The sequence below is a fragment of the Acipenser ruthenus genome, chromosome 14, assembly GCF_902713425.1.
Source record: "Acipenser ruthenus chromosome 14, fAciRut3.2 maternal haplotype, whole genome shotgun sequence".
In the NCBI taxonomy this organism is placed as follows: domain Eukaryota; kingdom Metazoa; phylum Chordata; class Actinopteri; order Acipenseriformes; family Acipenseridae; genus Acipenser; species Acipenser ruthenus.
The window spans coordinates 5,283,619-5,300,544 of record NC_081202.1 but is presented as its reverse complement, the minus strand read 5'-3'; the positions used below and the strand labels follow the sequence as shown (position 1 = coordinate 5,300,544).

Here is a 16,926-nt window from a genome sequence, read left to right as displayed (position 1 = left end):
ATATAATATGCATTATAGTTGATAGAGTATTTCTTAAAAATATTTCAGGAAGAACTGCCATTGCAGTTCTGCGTTTGCACTGAACAAAAGTGCAGATCGTGACCTCACTTGGTTGAACAAGTGGTGGGTATGTAGTTTTGTATCCCTTTTTTATATTTTGTATATTGTATGAAAATAATTGTTCCCTATGAACGGTGCTATTCTTCAACGCTGGATGTTAATGCAATGCTGCTTCTAATTACCTGATTGCACTGCTAGTTGCAATAGTTTACTCTGCTGTTATTATTATTGCTGCTTTTTTAGCCTCTTTTCTATTCGGTTACGACCTGAACTGTTCTCTTTAGCTATGCTCTTTGTCTACCTGTTCGGAACTTGCTGGTTCTTTATTATGTAAAGAAATTCACAGTTAAGGACTTTTTCAGACCTTTGTAATAAAAGACCTGAACAGGATATATGTGTTGTTTTTTATTTTACACTTCCTGGGCATTACCTGTTTTATGTGGTTCGGAAAACAGGAGACCATATTCTCAATGCGTTGTACTCCGATCTTTAATGAGAAAAATGTAGGAAACAGGGTTAGGAGGTCAGGGTTACGTATAGTTACAGTAAGAAAACTAGAGACATGTAATTGTATGTGTGTTATTCACTCACATGGGTTATAATACCTAATACAAAATCAAAATGCAGAATTCCCTGGTTATCAAAGGGGAACCCTTAAGTCTTCAATGATTACATTCAGAAAGCCACGTATCGGAAGACTACATTAAATTACATACTAGGAAGGAAACCATTTCTAGATTTAGGTGGCAACATATATCACTAACATAAGAAAACAACCTTGCACCATCTGCTTTGATTAAGGGAAAGTGAACACTCGCTGATCAGTGAAGCTTACATTGCAGGTGTGATGCAGAGCTGCTCCGGCACACTGAGCAAGAATGACGGCAGCACCGAACAGAATTCTGTTGATGTGAAACAGCTGCAGTATCATACATTGCAATCAAGGAATGGAAAGATCATGCTAGGGACCGCTTGAAATGAGACCATTCTCTGCTCTTCGTCAAGATCACTGTCTACTACCAAGTTTAACAGCAGTGGAACTTTAATATGTGTTGCCTCCTAAAAACGACTTTGGGTAGTTTTTGCTATTATTTCTGTGAAGACATTCAGCATTTGTAATTAACCATCTTCAAACTCATGCCAGGTAAAAGGTAGGTTACTTAGCTATAGCTTAGTGCCAATATATAGATATTTATGTATTTATTTTTTTTAAATGTCAATTACTGGTTTGGTCCTTATTCAATTCTTTCTCCACAAGGGGGCAGCAGTGTATTTAAAAGAATGCCCTCTGCTGTGATGTGAAGGCATTTCATTGATCACAAGTTTGTTTTTTACTATCATGCGCAGAGCTAAAAGTGTAGCCCCAAGTATTGATCGCCTTAATGTTCCTCTGGCTCCATGGAGCCCCCCTGGTGGGAATCCTAATCGATGGCACAGTGGCTGCCAGAAGAACTGGCAGGCACTGCTTAGAGGAGGACAGACTCTAAAGCATGAAAAGAAATCAGGCTTCCATTGCACAGTGGTTTGAGTCATTCCACACTTTACTGTGGGCCTAGCCAAGAATTACACTTTACCAATCCATGCTTATCATTATCATCATCTTGTAATTGATTCATTCCCCAGTTCAACAGAAAACATGATTAGTCAAAGAACACATGCAGAAAACTGGCTTTGTTGATGAATCCAGAGCAGTAGGTTAGAAAATAGGATTAATTAGCTTGTACGAATGTCCAATTAATGTGTTTCGTTAATTTTATTTCACTTTTATACAAAATAATGCAAATATAATCCCATATTGGTCATTTGGGAAGACAAAGAAAACTGGGAGGGGGGCTGTCAACATACTTCTGAAACACCAGACCACTAGCACAGAGCTACAAAACTTGTCAGGAGTGACCCCACACAGCATGTTATATTGGAGAGACGTGGACAGCAAAAAATGGGTAAACTGTATTTTAGACAAATGATAACTATATTTATCTATGAACCTCCACACATTAATAAATTACATGTAAATGAGTATTTAGCTGGATGACAAACATATATATATACCTAAACAGACCACATTATTAAAGTAGAAATTCAAACATTTTCCCTTGTTCTCTGCAATCACCATGATCTCCACTAGACCTTCATGTAGTTGTATTAAAGCCTGCTTAAGAGAGCACACTTCCATGCTTTCTGCTGAGAGGGACCTAAATCACCCCCATAGAGATCTGCTTTGCTCAGACTAGGATAGTAGCTAGAGCATCTTGACAAACACCAGGCATTGCAGCTCTGATTCACAGCCCCCGTCCCGCCAGGGGCCTTTTTCCAGCAAATAAATAATGAAAGTTAGTTTTTTCTACACATCGATGTCTGCTCTCAGATACAATTTCACTACTAATAATGTTTGCTGATGAAATCCTATTTTTAGCTGGGCATTGAATGAAATTCTTCTAGGCCATTCAGAAGTGCCAAGGCCAGTACAGTCACATGGAGGAACAGTGTAATTACAGTCTGGAAGAGAAAGCCACATTTCATTCGGATGCAGTGGGAGGCTGTAATAAAGAACTAAAAATAAATACACGATTCTGGACAACTTCAAAAGAAAGTTAAGGAAGTCGTAAGAGAACATAAAGTTCTGAATAGAGGCCTACCTTGGTACTATCTGGTTTAGCTGCTCCCTTTCAAATAAACAGAAAACACAGCATAGAGACTAACGTTAATAAAACGTGGCTTTACTATGCTAAGAAGTCTTAGTGGGACAGTATTTGTCCCTAACCAGCTACAGCAATCTTACTTTTTATCACCCAGAGAGAATCCCATTTGTGGGCACACAATACTTTCCAATAATACATTTTTTCAAAATACCGTCAGTCACCCAATATAACAGGTTAATATTTCTTTGTTATAAAAAGTATAAAACAAATCACCAAATCGTTAGACTCCTTGTTTTTCAATGGAGAGCTCAAATTAGACTTTTAAAATTGTACCAGGTTCATACATTAAGACCATAAGAGAATTATAAAAAGAGGAGGCCATCAGCCCATCTCAGCCCACCTGGTTCCTAGGAGCTGATTGATCTCAAAACTTTGTGAAGTTGAGTTTTAAAGGATCTACATGATTCTGCCACAGTGACATGACTAGGTAGCCCATTCCATCCCCTCACCACTCTGTGTGAAGAAGTGTCTCCTTCCCTCTGTCTTAGGTCTATCGCCACTTCATTTCCAACTGTGTCCTCTGGTCCTGGTTCTGTGCTAAAAGTACTGATTTGGGTGAACTATGCCAACTCCTTTTAAGATTGACTTCAGTCATGTGATGTCTCTCCTAATTCCTCTTTGTCATGTGTTTCCATTCCAAATGTGCTCTGCCTGGAGGGAAGAGTTATTCCCTGTTTGCTGTAAAAACAGTTTTTGAGTGTTTGAGAGGGTAGTTACCCGTATGGAAGATATCAGGGCATTAAGTGTTTTCTGTATAACCTTATCAGTATTACAAACATACCATTTAGGTATTACAGCTGTTCAGCTCACATAGTGACTGTGGAGAAAAGCTTTAGGGAAGTAGGGAAGCTTGTGTTCCTTATAATACACCAGATAGGCCTGTACAGTGCAGAGAAGGGAAAACTACTGTATGGAACAATGCATTGTCATCTCCAGCCAAATACAAATACCTTTTGCAATGACAGCTTTAAGTTCCAACACTTCCAGGAAGAATTATTTTAAACAGACACAACCTATGCAACAGCAGACACTGTAAGACTTTCATCACGGTTCTTCAATATCATCCGTAGCTGCTGCTTCTGGGAATTTCATTCATATGAAGATTTTACCATAAAAGGTTCACAGAGTGATGAAAGCTACCAACCCATCAGGACCATCTGTTCCTAATTATGACTTACTTCAAGCGTTCTCAAAGAACTACACATTCTTTCAGGATTACATTCCATATGATCTGCAGTCCAACACGGAGCTCTCGCCACACAAACAGAGTGGACAGGGCCAGGGTGATTCTGGAAACTAGTGTTTAATGGGTATTTTATTTTACAGCTTTCTAAATCTGGTGCTTGATGGTTTGCACAAACGAAATATATATAATATGAGGCTGTGAGTTCCAGAGGCACGGTGCTACAGAGCTCTTGGAATCTGAATTTGAACACACTGAAGAGGAGGAAGTGTCCCGGGACGTGGGGTAATAAAAAGAACAGCTACTGAATCGACTCGGGTTACCGGCTTGGTGCGTGGGGGCGGCTCCGGTGAAGCCTTTAAAATGAAAAGACAACAACCTAATAAATAAATGTAATAAATGATATCCTCAATGCAGTGCTGAAATTCATGGAAAAGATTATTTTTTAAAAAAAAAATAAAAGTATGTATCTGTGAACTCACAATGTAGTATAATGTAAAAATGACACACTTACTACGTGGTGCTCTGGAACTGTACGTTTACTTGGTTCCCCCTTGCTTAGATGCATGGCTACACACATTACTGTGTTACAAAGTAGTGTTAAAGAAACAAAAATAACTGAAACAGTTATAAAGTATCTCAGAATTTACCAGAGAATAAAGATTGAAAAAAAAACCCAAGACAACTGACGTGTAACATTCTGGAATGTTTTCAAAGAATAAAGGGAGATTTTCCAAGGGACTGAGTGGCCAAACCAATTAACAGTACTGCAAACGAATTCAAATACTGGGACATTACTGTTACTGACTCAGCAGAGCTAAATGTGTACCTTTCTTCAGACTTGACAGAGAAAAATGCTTGCAATAGCGTTTGAAGCTATTTACTTTTGAACAACTTTTTTTTTTTTTTTTTTTTTTCTTTCCAAAAACCTGACCATTTCTACTGCTTTAGTGCCATCTGCTGTTGAAGCAACAATAACATCCCCTGGGCACAGTAACTATGGTAACACACCGGAAATATGCAGCACACATTTTATTTGTAAATGGTCTGTTATATTATGCAAACGAATCCTTCTATATAAGATACGCACCTCCCTGCTGTAATTCCAGGCTTGTCATTACCTTTCCACTATACATATTGTCTCCTTTTCCCCTACCCCACCAATCACCCGACCCCCATGTCCTTTTCTAGCAGCCTCCCTTTCTCCCTGCATGTGTGCGTGACTGGGCCTTTACCAGGGACTGTGAACAAGCTGTTGCATCTCAGTGCTTCTCTCCTGTATAAATATTGTATTTATAATAAATCACCACCTCGAAAATAAAAACGGACACATTCTTATCAAGAATTATGGTTCCCTCCCAGAACTGATTGTTTACTTATTTAAGATACCTTCCAACAACATAGAATGTGTTTGGCTTGTTCAGCTCTGGCGTCCTGTAAACATTATTTCCCATACATTACAGAGTTTATATGCTCAATCAGACCCGAGCCAGATTACATAAACAATTTACAATGATTTAGAATGTTACCCTAGTGGTAACATTTTTATATATTGTTTTTTTTAATTTATTTTTAATGTAGTAGTCGCCAATATTTTTTTTACTCTGTTTTTTGCCCAATTGTATTTAGGCTCAGCCCTCCGCTGCCATGCAGCCAGCCCAGAGCTACAACGTTGGAGGACAACACAGCTCTGGGCAGTTTACAGGCAAGCCCACAGGTGCCCGGCCAGACTACAGGGGTCACTAATTCGCGGTCAGCCGAGGACACCCTGGCCGACCTAAGCCCTTCCGCCTGGGCGGCGCTCGGCCAATTGTGCTCCCGTCCACGGTCGGCAGTGGAATAGCCTGGACTCGAACCGGCGACATCTAGACTATAAGGCGAATCCTGCACCCCACGCAGAGTGCCTTTACCGGATGCACCACTCGGGAGCCCATCTTGATGTATTTTAACATACCGCTTCACGCTTGTAGTAATTTCCTAGTACACCGGTATCCCAATGGGAATGTTCATACAAAACCCAGCAATGGTATTAACATAATGAAAATACACAAAGCAGGGTATGGTAGCTTGAACAGCAGCAATCGAAGTGAAACCTCCATTCACCTATAAATGTATTTCATTCTGGTGTATCCTTCATTGCTGCCAGGACTAAAGTGTCAAACACAACTCAAACAGGCTCCTGCCACAATGGTATGTATGGGCAGTTTGTCTGGCTGCAGCTGAATCATGTATTTCACACACACACACACACACACACACACACACACACACACACCTAGGAAAAGATACAGTATTAACAGGATTTAAGGAAGTTCTGTATGCTATCTAAAACAATGTATAATAAAGTCCATGATTGATACAGCTTACTCACCACCTTCTAATCAGGGGGTATTACGCTATGCAGATTTCTTTATTTCAGTGACATTTAAACGCTTGGTCCTTGATTTTCCGGTTGCATTTACAGTCCGGCTTGCAGAAGGTCATACTTCTTAACGCTTCCTTTCAAATTCTGTTCATTTTTTTTTTTTGCTCCAAAACATTTAGAAAGCAACATAAGGCTAACTGCTCTAGGCATTATATACTGCACTTGATCAGGTGACATTGCACAGCATTGTCTCATCCCTGCGCTTGCATTATTCATGATAATGTGTGCAATCTATATAATTAGGAATTAAACATTAAAATGACATGCATTCTTTACTTTAAGGAACATAGCTTGTTAGAGTAAGTAGCATACGTTCTCATTTGTAGTCTTTTGTTTTGAGAGTGGTACTTGACACTGTTGCTCCACTATTGCGCTATCATTCTCATTATTTTTCTGAGTCTTTACTTGGCTTAGTGCTTGTTGTTCTAATATTGAGTTCTTATTATTTTTCTTATAAACTGCTTTGAGCTTGCTTGGATCATTATAATGATGTGACAGTATGACCATCATTTCACAGTATGACCTTTCCACTCTGTCAGCCTCACCTGCTCTACAAATACCTACAGAAAGAATAACTACGTGAAGCAGGCAGAACAGGTAACATTGTCACGTGAACTGAATGGAACCAGGATCCTAGCGCCCTATCACGAGCTACAATAAAGAACACATCAATCAATTCAAAGAATGAATCACAGAACCATGGAACAAACTGTAGAGGGTGTGTGTGTGTGTCTTTAATTTTAACCAAGGTGGTGACGGATACGGAGGTAACGGTGGTAAACATTACAATCATCAAATTAAACAAGATACTCAACTTTAAGACTGCAGTAAATATGTGAAGTGGACTAGTTAAGAATATTATCCGATCCAGGCCCTGGAGTTGTTCACGTGGCCATTGGACAGGAGCTAGTAGTAAGAGATAAACAGGACGCAGCCGGCTGAGAGTTACCTTGGCTTGTATAACCTATTAGAAGTAATTCATTTTTTCCTGTTTAGGTTAAAAAAAAAAATGTAATACAAACCGTGACTATTGATATGTATTTACTTGTGAATATAATGATATGTATTAATTAGGTTAGGAACGCATGATATCATTGCTACACACCCTAGATTGTATAGCTTTGACTCAATAGTACGCCCCTAACCACGCCCTTCCACCAATCAAATATTAGATGCCGTGTTCCTCTGTGAGAGACTGCAGGCAAAGCGTACAACGTGAAGTATCGCCGGGTCGTTGGTGAATTTCTGGGTTAACGAAGAACGTGAGTACCATATTTGCTTGTTATCTGGGATGGACGTTGTATAATTTGATAAAAGGATATAGTATTTTGCAGTATTCGTATCATAACCATTGTTGCTCGATTTTGAATTTGCACAATAGATAAATAATAATGATCCCACTAATGTGAGCAGAGTATACGTTTTATTCAAGTGTATTTAACGATGCATGGTTTTCAAACACTTATGCGTAAGGTAACTTGTTTTTTTAAGATTGTGGATTCGCAGAGTAACGCTGGATTATTTAGTTAAGTCTCGTGAGCATTATAATTTAGTATGCATTCATGACAGTGGTAAGCTGGCAATTAAATAATACATCTGCGTTTGAACAGGTACAGAGTGACTCGTAATTATTACCCGTGTTGAGAGAAGGGCACTTCCCTTTCTTAGTATGCGCACTCCAACACAAAATTCTGTGTATTTTCCTCATTTTTTTTTTTTTTAAATGCCTTATTGAAGCTTAACGATAAAGCATGTGGCAGAATGTTCTATTTGAGCGCGTGAGTAAGTGTATCGTAACCCCCTTTCCTTGTTAAGTTTGTTTAGTACGACATTGCTGTGCATATTAAAGCAGCTTGCTGAACACCTTGTTGACGTTAAAGTTAAAGCCACCCCCAGTGCTGGATACGAAGTCACATTCCCACGAACACACACACCACATATTAGGTTCACATTACCTGCTGGTTGGAAGCTATGCGTACAACACAAGTAAAGTGTGATAATCCTAGGAGTAAGTGCCTTCACATTCCCAAATACAGCGCTTAATGTTGGACTGTTGACTCGGCTATGGCCTCATCAGTAGTGGACACTTGCATACAGCGTGTTTAGACAGATTATATTCCAGCCAATGCTATTAATTCTTATTTACCACAGCTGTTGGTTTTACAATCGGGATTTATTCCCTAGTACTGTGAAATGCTTTAATAAAGCCAGTTGTGGTTTATCCCAGCAGAGTTCAGGGTGTGAGAGGAAAGTGAAGCAGATGGATCAGGAAAAGAATATGTAATATAACTGAAACGTACTCAGTGCTCCGTTTTGGCAGAACTAGTTCTTACTACAGTATATGTATTTCTCCATTATCTGTATAAAGAATGTGCAAGTGAGGCAGTTTAACGCTAATGCAACATAGGACACGGCCTCGGTCAATCAGGATGTATAATTTCTTGTAGATAGAGGGGTGTGTGATGTTAGAAACATCCATATTAAACCAGAAAATATGTACAACAGAAACATACAGCCAGGCTTTAGCACAGCCAAGGTTTTTTTTTTTTTTTTTTTTTTAAATAAATATTTTATCAAACCCTTTACCACAGGGTCTTGGGTTGCGTGATGTTTGTAGGGGTGTGTAAAAGACATTGTGCTTCAACTTTAGGACAAACTCATAGTTTACTTTTATGTAACTTTAATCAAGAGTTGCAACACATGGTTCCTATAGAAAAAATAAAACAACCTGTGTAGAAATTTAGATACCTGTAGTTTTACCGATGACTTCCTGTGCATTGTCAGTGATCCCTTTCCCACAGAATGTATCTGGGAATAGGATGGGCAGCATTAATCAGAACAATATTGTTAACATGGAAATGGCCATTGAGTCATCTTCCTGGAAAGGCTTTGTGATGTCATTTTCTTTTTTGCTCCCTCCCCTAAAGATTGTGTAATTAATGAATTCTTTTAATCCCAGACATGTGGAAGAAACACACATTGTGGGTGGATGGATTTATTTAACAAGGTATTGATGACACTCCATTATAAAATCGCAGTATAAAAAAGTATTCTTGACCACAGTTTGATTTTCCTCCCCCCCCCCCCCCCCCCCATTTGGAATCATTTGATCTGTAACAGGTTAATTGTATTTGATTGCAGTGAAATATTTAATGAGACCAACTAGATTGCATGGAGGTAAACAATGTATTGTTCGGTGTGATAATAATGCTTCTGAGGAATGCGTTGCTGTGTGTCAATGCCTCGAGTCATCTGTCATGTATGTCTGGGTTGTGGTCAAGCTGAATTTTTGTTTGAGAAACCATTTCACATCCTCTGCTCCTAATGTTTTTCTGGTGTAATGGTGGAGAGGGGGTGGTCAGTCATGTTACACCTTGTGGCTGTTTGACGTCAGTGTAGAACAGGAAGGCATGCATTACCTCCACTTCCTGTTGCAGCTGCATGTTTGTTCGTTTTATAGGGCTAATTGTTAACACTTGTTTTTGTTTGTTTTTTGTTAGTGTCAATATGTCTGTCTGGGGAGGTGGTAACAAATGCACTGCCTGCAAGCAAAACGTGTACCATGCTGAGGAGGTGCAGTGCGATGGGAAAAGCTTTCACAAATGCTGTTTCCTGTGCAGTAAGTACCCATCATGATTGTCTTCATTTGATTAAAGATGCCATGCACCAAAACCAAAGGTTTTACCAGGAGCATTGTGGAATGTAATTGACACTTTTTATGAACAAAAGATCAGAAATACTGCAGCTGTAATACCTAAATTAGAGCTATCTGTGAAATGAAAACATAGATCGCACCACCTACATCCACCGTATGTACATGGAAATGGACAAATATATTGGCTAGTGCCTTCTATCCCCAGGTTCACTGTTGTGGGATAATAGGCTGCCTCTATTCTGTGCACTTTTAAGATGGTCCCTTGAGGGGTTGCCACAAGCAGGTTTGACTTTGTATCTTGTTTTCAATGGATATCCTGCCTCAGTCACAACTGGTTATACAGGAAGAACTAATATTAAACTGTCAGGCTGACTTGTTGATGTATGTGGAACGATCCCCACAGTTCAGTACTGGTGTGTGTGTGTATATATACACACAGTATTTTATTCATTAATTGTTGGCAGGCTCATGGTGGTGTGTATGGCATATTAAGCTGGCTGAGCATTGTATTTACAATTGACCACAATATTAGTAGTACAAGTAAGCCGAAAAACACTTCACTTCAAATAAAACATTGGTGGAAGGAGAGAGGAGCCCTACTTCATTGTTCATTTCAGATTGGTCATGTTGTTTTGTTTTACGGTGTGTGGATAATTCATTCTCTGTTCAACAGGAAAGGAAAGAAGCTCAGTGTCAAGCTTGACTGTAACACATTGTCACTGTCGGGGGCTGCACTGCAATGCAACACGCATGCTTTGGATTCAGCCTGGACATGGGGAAAATAAGTGTTTTATTTTACAGGACAGGAGGTGTTACAAAAGCTGCTTTGTCCCTATAGGTAGAGAAGCGTAAAGAATAATATATATATAATTTTTTTTTTCTGGATTACTGAAGTGAGATTTATAGTTTTACAGAAGTACAGGAAACTTAATGTACACTTCCTAGAAATGTGCTTTTTTTTCCCCCAGAAGTGTTTCCCAGGCAACTGCACGCACAATTTTAGGACTGCAGTTCTTCATGTGCATTCTTGCTGTACGCAGCTCACTTTTAATGGACTGGGTAGCAGTAACACAACAAGGTCACTTTTGACCCAAGGTGGCCCCCTGGTTGTAAAGCTTATGCATTGGCCCAGTGCGCCATCAAGAGGGTAACTTTGTTGCAGGAGGTTTACCTTTGGAGTTAGGCATGTTTTTTTTTGTTTTCCACAATTCCTCCCAGGCTGACCTCTTGACCCTTCAGGGAATGATGTTGCAGCACATGACTGAGTAAAAAACTAGTCAGGAGGATCCAAACACTGGATTCATAACTAATGTGGGTACAGTCTCCTAGCAACACCCACTCGGTGACCTCTTCTGAGCTAACCTGTGCCCTGCTTGAACAAGAAGTAAAGCAATACTAATGGTTAAGACTTGCCTAAAACACGCTCACATACAATCTCTGGTGGGCTCTGTGTTCTATACACCATCATTCTTTCTTTAAACTAACGTGAAATGGTAAAACTTTGCGTGTAGACTAGGTAACAGGGTGCTTCTGTCCACAGCTGTGCTCTTTGACAGGCCATGTTCTTTCCTATGGTCCAGGTGCACCCCTTCTGGAAATGACAGCTTCAGATTAGATGTGCTGGAGTGGGGGCTGCATTCACTGGTATTCATTGTGAACTGGAAGGGGAGACCCTTGGTTCCCCCGAAGTGGATAATTTTTCATGTTGTAGCTGGACATATTGAAGAAAGGCGCTTTCAAGTAGGTCTTAACTGTTGCTTTATATTGCAGTGGTCTGTCGCAAATGCTTAGACAGCACTACGTTGGCCATTCACGATGATGAGATTTACTGCAAGTCCTGCTACGGGAAGAAGTACGGGCCAAAGGGCTATGGCTATGGCCAGGGAGCAGGAACCCTCAACATGGACAAAGGAGAGAGACTGGGCATCAAACACGAGGGGTAAGTGCCATCATGTAGCTGATACAGGTGTTGATCTGTATCATGCATCGATTCTTCTGTCTGGTTGATTTTAAAGCCTTAGATATTGACGCTCGGGGGGGGAGGGGAAATGCTTGTAAAATGACAGGAAGTGGGAACCATTGCTCTAGTCTAGGATGGCTAGCTTTCTGATTTTATTAAAGAAGTTATTAACAAACTTCATTTAAACCAATTCTGTCAATTATAAATATCCTACAGTAGGTTAGGGCCTGGTGCTGTACATATTGATTATTTTTTATGTAGAGTGAGCAATCTCATTCTAAATCTGACCTGACAGTGTGTTTATCAAGATGCTTACAGCTGTGTCTGACTGCAGTTAAGGGGTTGCTTTGTGTACGGGCAGCTCCTGTGATGCACTGTGAACCTAATCACTTGTTGAGAACAATACAAACCTTTCAGCCACCCCTCATGCAAAGGATTTGCAGCTTCATTAAGCATTTCATAACCCAAGCATAAAACAGCAGCACAATTGAAAAGACAAGGTTAACTAGCGATGTTTCTGTCATCTGTTAAACTTCTTTTGAATTTCTAACTGGTAATTCTTTCCCTCTCCTGCCTGGGAGCAGTGCGCAGAGTCACAAGCCGACCACAAACCCCAACGCTTCCAAGTTCGCCCAGAAGTTCGGCGGGGCTGAGAAGTGCCCCAGGTGTGGGGATTCTGTGTATGCTGCTGAGAAGATAGTCGGGGCAGGAAAGGTGAGAGCGTAATAGCAAGCATGCAATGGCCATCCTAAACGGGGAACACTTTCCTGTCTAGAGGAGCTATATAATACTCAAGTCAAACAATACTCATGTCCTGACAAAAAAACAAAATCTATAATCTCCTGAAGCCTAAGGGAATGTACAAAGACAAACTTTAACTAGTTTAAATGACACATGAGGAACACAGTTTTGGTTCCTCTTGGGGAATCTCTTACAAAAGCCATTTTTTGGTTCACAGACGACCAAAGCAGATAAAATGCGCTTCTTGGCAACAAGTCAGCTCTGCAAATAAAGTAAAGCTGTGAAATGTTTTCCAGTGTTGCCGCTTCACTCTTAGGAAAACCCTCCGGTCCGGATCTGATACAACTCCACAGAGGTGTCTGGTCAGCCCATTGAGGCCAGTAGTGTGCTGTGAAGTAGTTCATCAACAGCCTCCTAACAAACAGGCATTCAAAGTTTCATCAGATTTGAATCGATCATTTTTCTAGATATTGCCTTGAGTAGCTTGGCTGTACTGTTATGTACATTCACTGTGTGGAATAACTAATTCATCTAATTTGCATGACTCTGAAGATGGAGCATTTTATTAGCTTGAATAGTCAAAGGAGAGAACTCAAGGTAAGAGCCCCACATTTAAATAAATACATTTAAAATAAATAAATAATAATAATGGGTATTCATGCATCTCCACAATGTCAATATAGGGACTGGACAGTTTATGCTGTAGTAGTTGCATTAGATGGTCATTATAGCATATACCAGTAACCTGCTTTAGTACTTGTGCTGAGCTGTTACCAGTATGCAGATTTATTTCCCTGCAGCTATTTACAATGTCTTCTGACTCATTTCTTCAGCCCTGGCACAAGAACTGCTTCAGATGTGCCAAGTGTGGAAAGAGCTTGGAGTCCACCACCCAGACTGAGAAGGAGGGAGAGATCTACTGCAAGGGTGAGCTTTCTCTGCATAGCTTTATAATATAGTATAGAAAACCTCCTGGAACACACATACTGCGGAATTGGACTAATCTTGGCATTCTGTGAAGATATATTCACATACTTGGTTCTTTATTGACAAAACAGTAAAACCACCAAGGGGCACATTTTCCATCTTATGAACTGCAAGGCTTGAATGTGGCATCTTGCCTGTTTTTTTTTTTTTTTTTTTTCTCTCCAACTTCACGTATATTTTCTCTACCAGGGCCAGGTACCTAAAGATTTATAGGATTTGCTATGGTGAATGTAATAGTCTTGCCTTCAGTTACTTGCATCAGCCACAGCTGGTAAGGAGACGCAAGTGGAGCTCTGTTTCTGATTTCTCTTCCGCCACGCTTTCAAAAAAAAAAAAAGAAGAGAACTGAAGATTAACTACAATGTGTAGGAAACCTAGAAGCAGTGTCTGTTCTCTAAACCAATATTGTTGCACAAAACAAACTAGCACTTGGTTGTCTTTAAGTACTGGGTGAAGGGTGGGAGATGCTCTGTTGTGGTATAAAAAAAAAAAAAAAAATCTTGAACCGGGTATTTCCATTTTTTCTGGTACTAGTTTAAAGATGTGTATCATTTTTTAGGTAGTAGCAGACTTGGTAGCCTGAAATCTAGTAAACTAGTGTTCTTAGTTTCTCTTCCTTAAGGTGTCAACATTACCTTATTGGTTTAGGGTGCGTTGCATTACACAGGAATAAGAAACGCTGAGTGCTCGGGAGAAGTGGAGGGTTTCTATCGTTTACAGGTTCTTCAAAAATAGTTACTCATGGTTCAGTAATCCTTTTTATGGTGACTCAAAGTGTAAAATCTCTGTTCTTTGCAGCTTGTTACGCTAAGAATTTTGGCCCCAAAGGATTTGGATATGGCCAGGGTGCTGGAGCCCTCATCCACAGCCAGTGAGCGAGCTGCAAACCCTGGTCTCTCGGAAAGCATGTAGCGGAGACAAAAATAGCAGCTCTGCAAATTCTGCTAATCATTTGCGCCATTTGGTATGTTGTTGCTAACAGATGTTTGCTTCTTCAGAGTATGTGCCTTTTACACAGATGTACATGAAATGGCTGTTGGCATATTTTATTTTCCATTGTACTGTAATAAATGAAATAAATAAAATTGTATACATTTTCAAAAAGTTTTTGTTCTCTGGTCCTATCATGTTGGTTTGTTTTCAGAACTCCAGGTCTTCCTGGAGCATCTCACTGAAGACCCAACGCACTTTCCTCTCATTTAAGACCATTCTCGTTTCAATGTGGACACAATTGGAAGGTCAGACAAACATCTGATAAAACACATTTCTGTGAAACACCTGTATGCATGTTTTAAAAGAGCAGGCACATTATTTGAGTAGTTTTGAAAGCTGATAACAGAGGGCTGCTGCATCCTGTCTCACCTATGGAAAAGTATATTCTACAACGGCTGTCAATTCTTCTACATTGATTAAATCAGAGTAGAAGTCCTATAGACACTGTGTGCTCTTGATAATGATAAATTAATTGCAAGATAACCTGTATTTTTGCTCTGAATGTGTGGTTTTTTTTTGGGTTTTTTTTTTAACCTTGTACAGTATTACTGTAATTGCATTATTGCTCCATTACAAAATTTGTACTGGATAAATGTATGGTATTGCTTTAATGTATTCATGTGAGCACTCACTTAGGGCTTGTGCAGTAGGATTAAGGACATGGCTGGTTTTGCTTACTATTCAAATTATAGTGTTCATAATTGCAGTTCCTTAAGTGAAGTGTTATATGGAAATACTCAGTTGTGCAATTTTGGTGTGGGCTGTGCCTTTCTTTTTCATCGGACAAGCAGACACAGCCTTGTCACAACACGCAGTATTTGTTGAATCAAAATGAAAGCAGTAAGTGAAATGTGAAGCGAGTTCCTCTTTACCATGACTCCTGGATTGAGCGGGGCGGGGCGGGGCGGGGTGGGGCGGGGCGGGGCGGGGGGGGGGTGTTCTAAAGGTTTTGTGAAAACAGCGACCCTGGAACAGCCCTGATCTCTGGTAAAAGTAATGGTAGTGTGCCCAGAAGGCATTTTTTTGGCCCTTTGCAACAGGCTTGAAAAATGACTTTTTGGAAGACTAATAATTTGATTCATGTCTCTGTACTGTTGTACTTGAAAACGTGTCTAGACAACCTGTCTGAAACAAAAAAACTGCATAACTGAGCTGAGATTTTAAACTGTCCTCCATGGATAAGGGAGCTGATTTGTCCGCGTGCCCTGTTCTAACAAATCTCAAAGTTAATGACATGTTTCCTGTAGATCCTAGCCAAGTACAATACAAAAGTGAAAATGTGCAGCCAGACATCAAATGATTATTTTCTGAAAGTGTAATTTTTCAAGCCAGGCCTGATCTAAATTTTTATTTCTGCTAACACTCAACTTTATCTGCCTCTTTGCCTTCTTGAAGTAAGTACTGTCTGGAATTCAAGTACTTTAACATGCAGAAAGTGCAAATATGCTGCATGTTTTCCATGTCCTGATGGTTGCAATGTTCTGGAAGAACAAACTGAGCTAGGAACTGTCTGTGGAACTTGGAACCTAAAGTAACACTTGGACAAACGAGTTTCAACTAGCACAAGTTTATTCATAGGGCTATGGATTATGACAAATTAAACCCTGTCTTGTCTATAACATGGATGGAACATGATTTAGGTGAGATGACTGACTGTCCAAACCACTTCAGCAACTGAATGTTGGTTTGTGGCTTCATAGCTAAAAGCATTTCAGCTTTCTCCTAATCCCCATGTTAATCAATTGCCATCTTAGAGTGCTAACCTTTCTCCCTAGTTCCTCCTAAAAATCTTTTTTTTTGTTTGAGAATAACTAAATATTTGTTTTAAATGATTATTACCCTTTTTTATGGTATTCTTGCCCATTCTTTGCTGCTTCTCCCCCATGACTATACAAAGTGGCCAAATGATTTCATAAAAATCTCCCAGGACACAAAGTTCATATTTAGCTTATTTTTCTACACAAATCAGATTGTCACAGGAGTACGATATAGCTTGTGACACGCAGCAGTTCCAAGATATACCTTTCACTAGCCAAGCAGTGGTCAGTATTGTAAAATGCAGGTCACTGACCTAGATCCACAGAATGTGGAATAAGGTCTTGTAACAAATGTCATCATATTTAGCAAGTGGCTCCCAGGATCCAACCTTCAGAAGCTCAGCAAATAACTGTAGGAGTACCAAACCAAAGTTGGTCAGTGCCAGCGCAGACTCTGAAAGCT

General features: G+C 39.9%; 1 protein-coding gene across 2 annotated transcripts; it reads left to right on the top strand.

The window, feature by feature from the left end:
* The first annotated feature begins 7,525 nt into the window (after positions 1 to 7,525).
* LOC117419525 (cysteine and glycine-rich protein 2) lies at positions 7,526 to 14,817 on the top strand. 2 transcript variants are annotated; one of them, XM_058985641.1, is made up of 7 exons: positions 7,560 to 7,632; positions 9,330 to 9,377; positions 9,871 to 9,989; positions 11,796 to 11,964; positions 12,570 to 12,699; positions 13,560 to 13,653; positions 14,512 to 14,817. In XM_058985641.1, exons 3-7 carry the CDS (start codon positions 9,878 to 9,880, stop codon positions 14,586 to 14,588), a joined length of 582 nt encoding a protein of 193 aa, XP_058841624.1. In that variant the 5' UTR covers positions 7,560 to 7,632; positions 9,330 to 9,377; positions 9,871 to 9,877; the 3' UTR covers positions 14,589 to 14,817. The 2 variants fall into 2 exon arrangements, with proteins under 2 accessions (XP_033888216.1, XP_058841624.1); XM_034032325.3 differs by lacking the exon at positions 9,330 to 9,377 and having other exon boundaries at positions 7,526 to 7,632.
* The last annotated feature ends 2,109 nt before the right edge of the window (positions 14,818 to 16,926 follow it).

Coding starts and splice junctions, on each gene's coding strand:
- LOC117419525 (XM_034032325.3), top strand. CDS start 9,878: ATGTCTGTCTGGGGAGGTGGTAACAAATGCACTGCCTGCAAGCAAAAC. Junction 11,965..12,569: donor CTGGGCATCAAACACGAGGG/GTAAGTGCCATC, acceptor GCCTGGGAGCAG/TGCGCAGAGTCACAAGCCGA. Junction 12,700..13,559: donor AGATAGTCGGGGCAGGAAAG/GTGAGAGCGTAA, acceptor TCATTTCTTCAG/CCCTGGCACAAGAACTGCTT.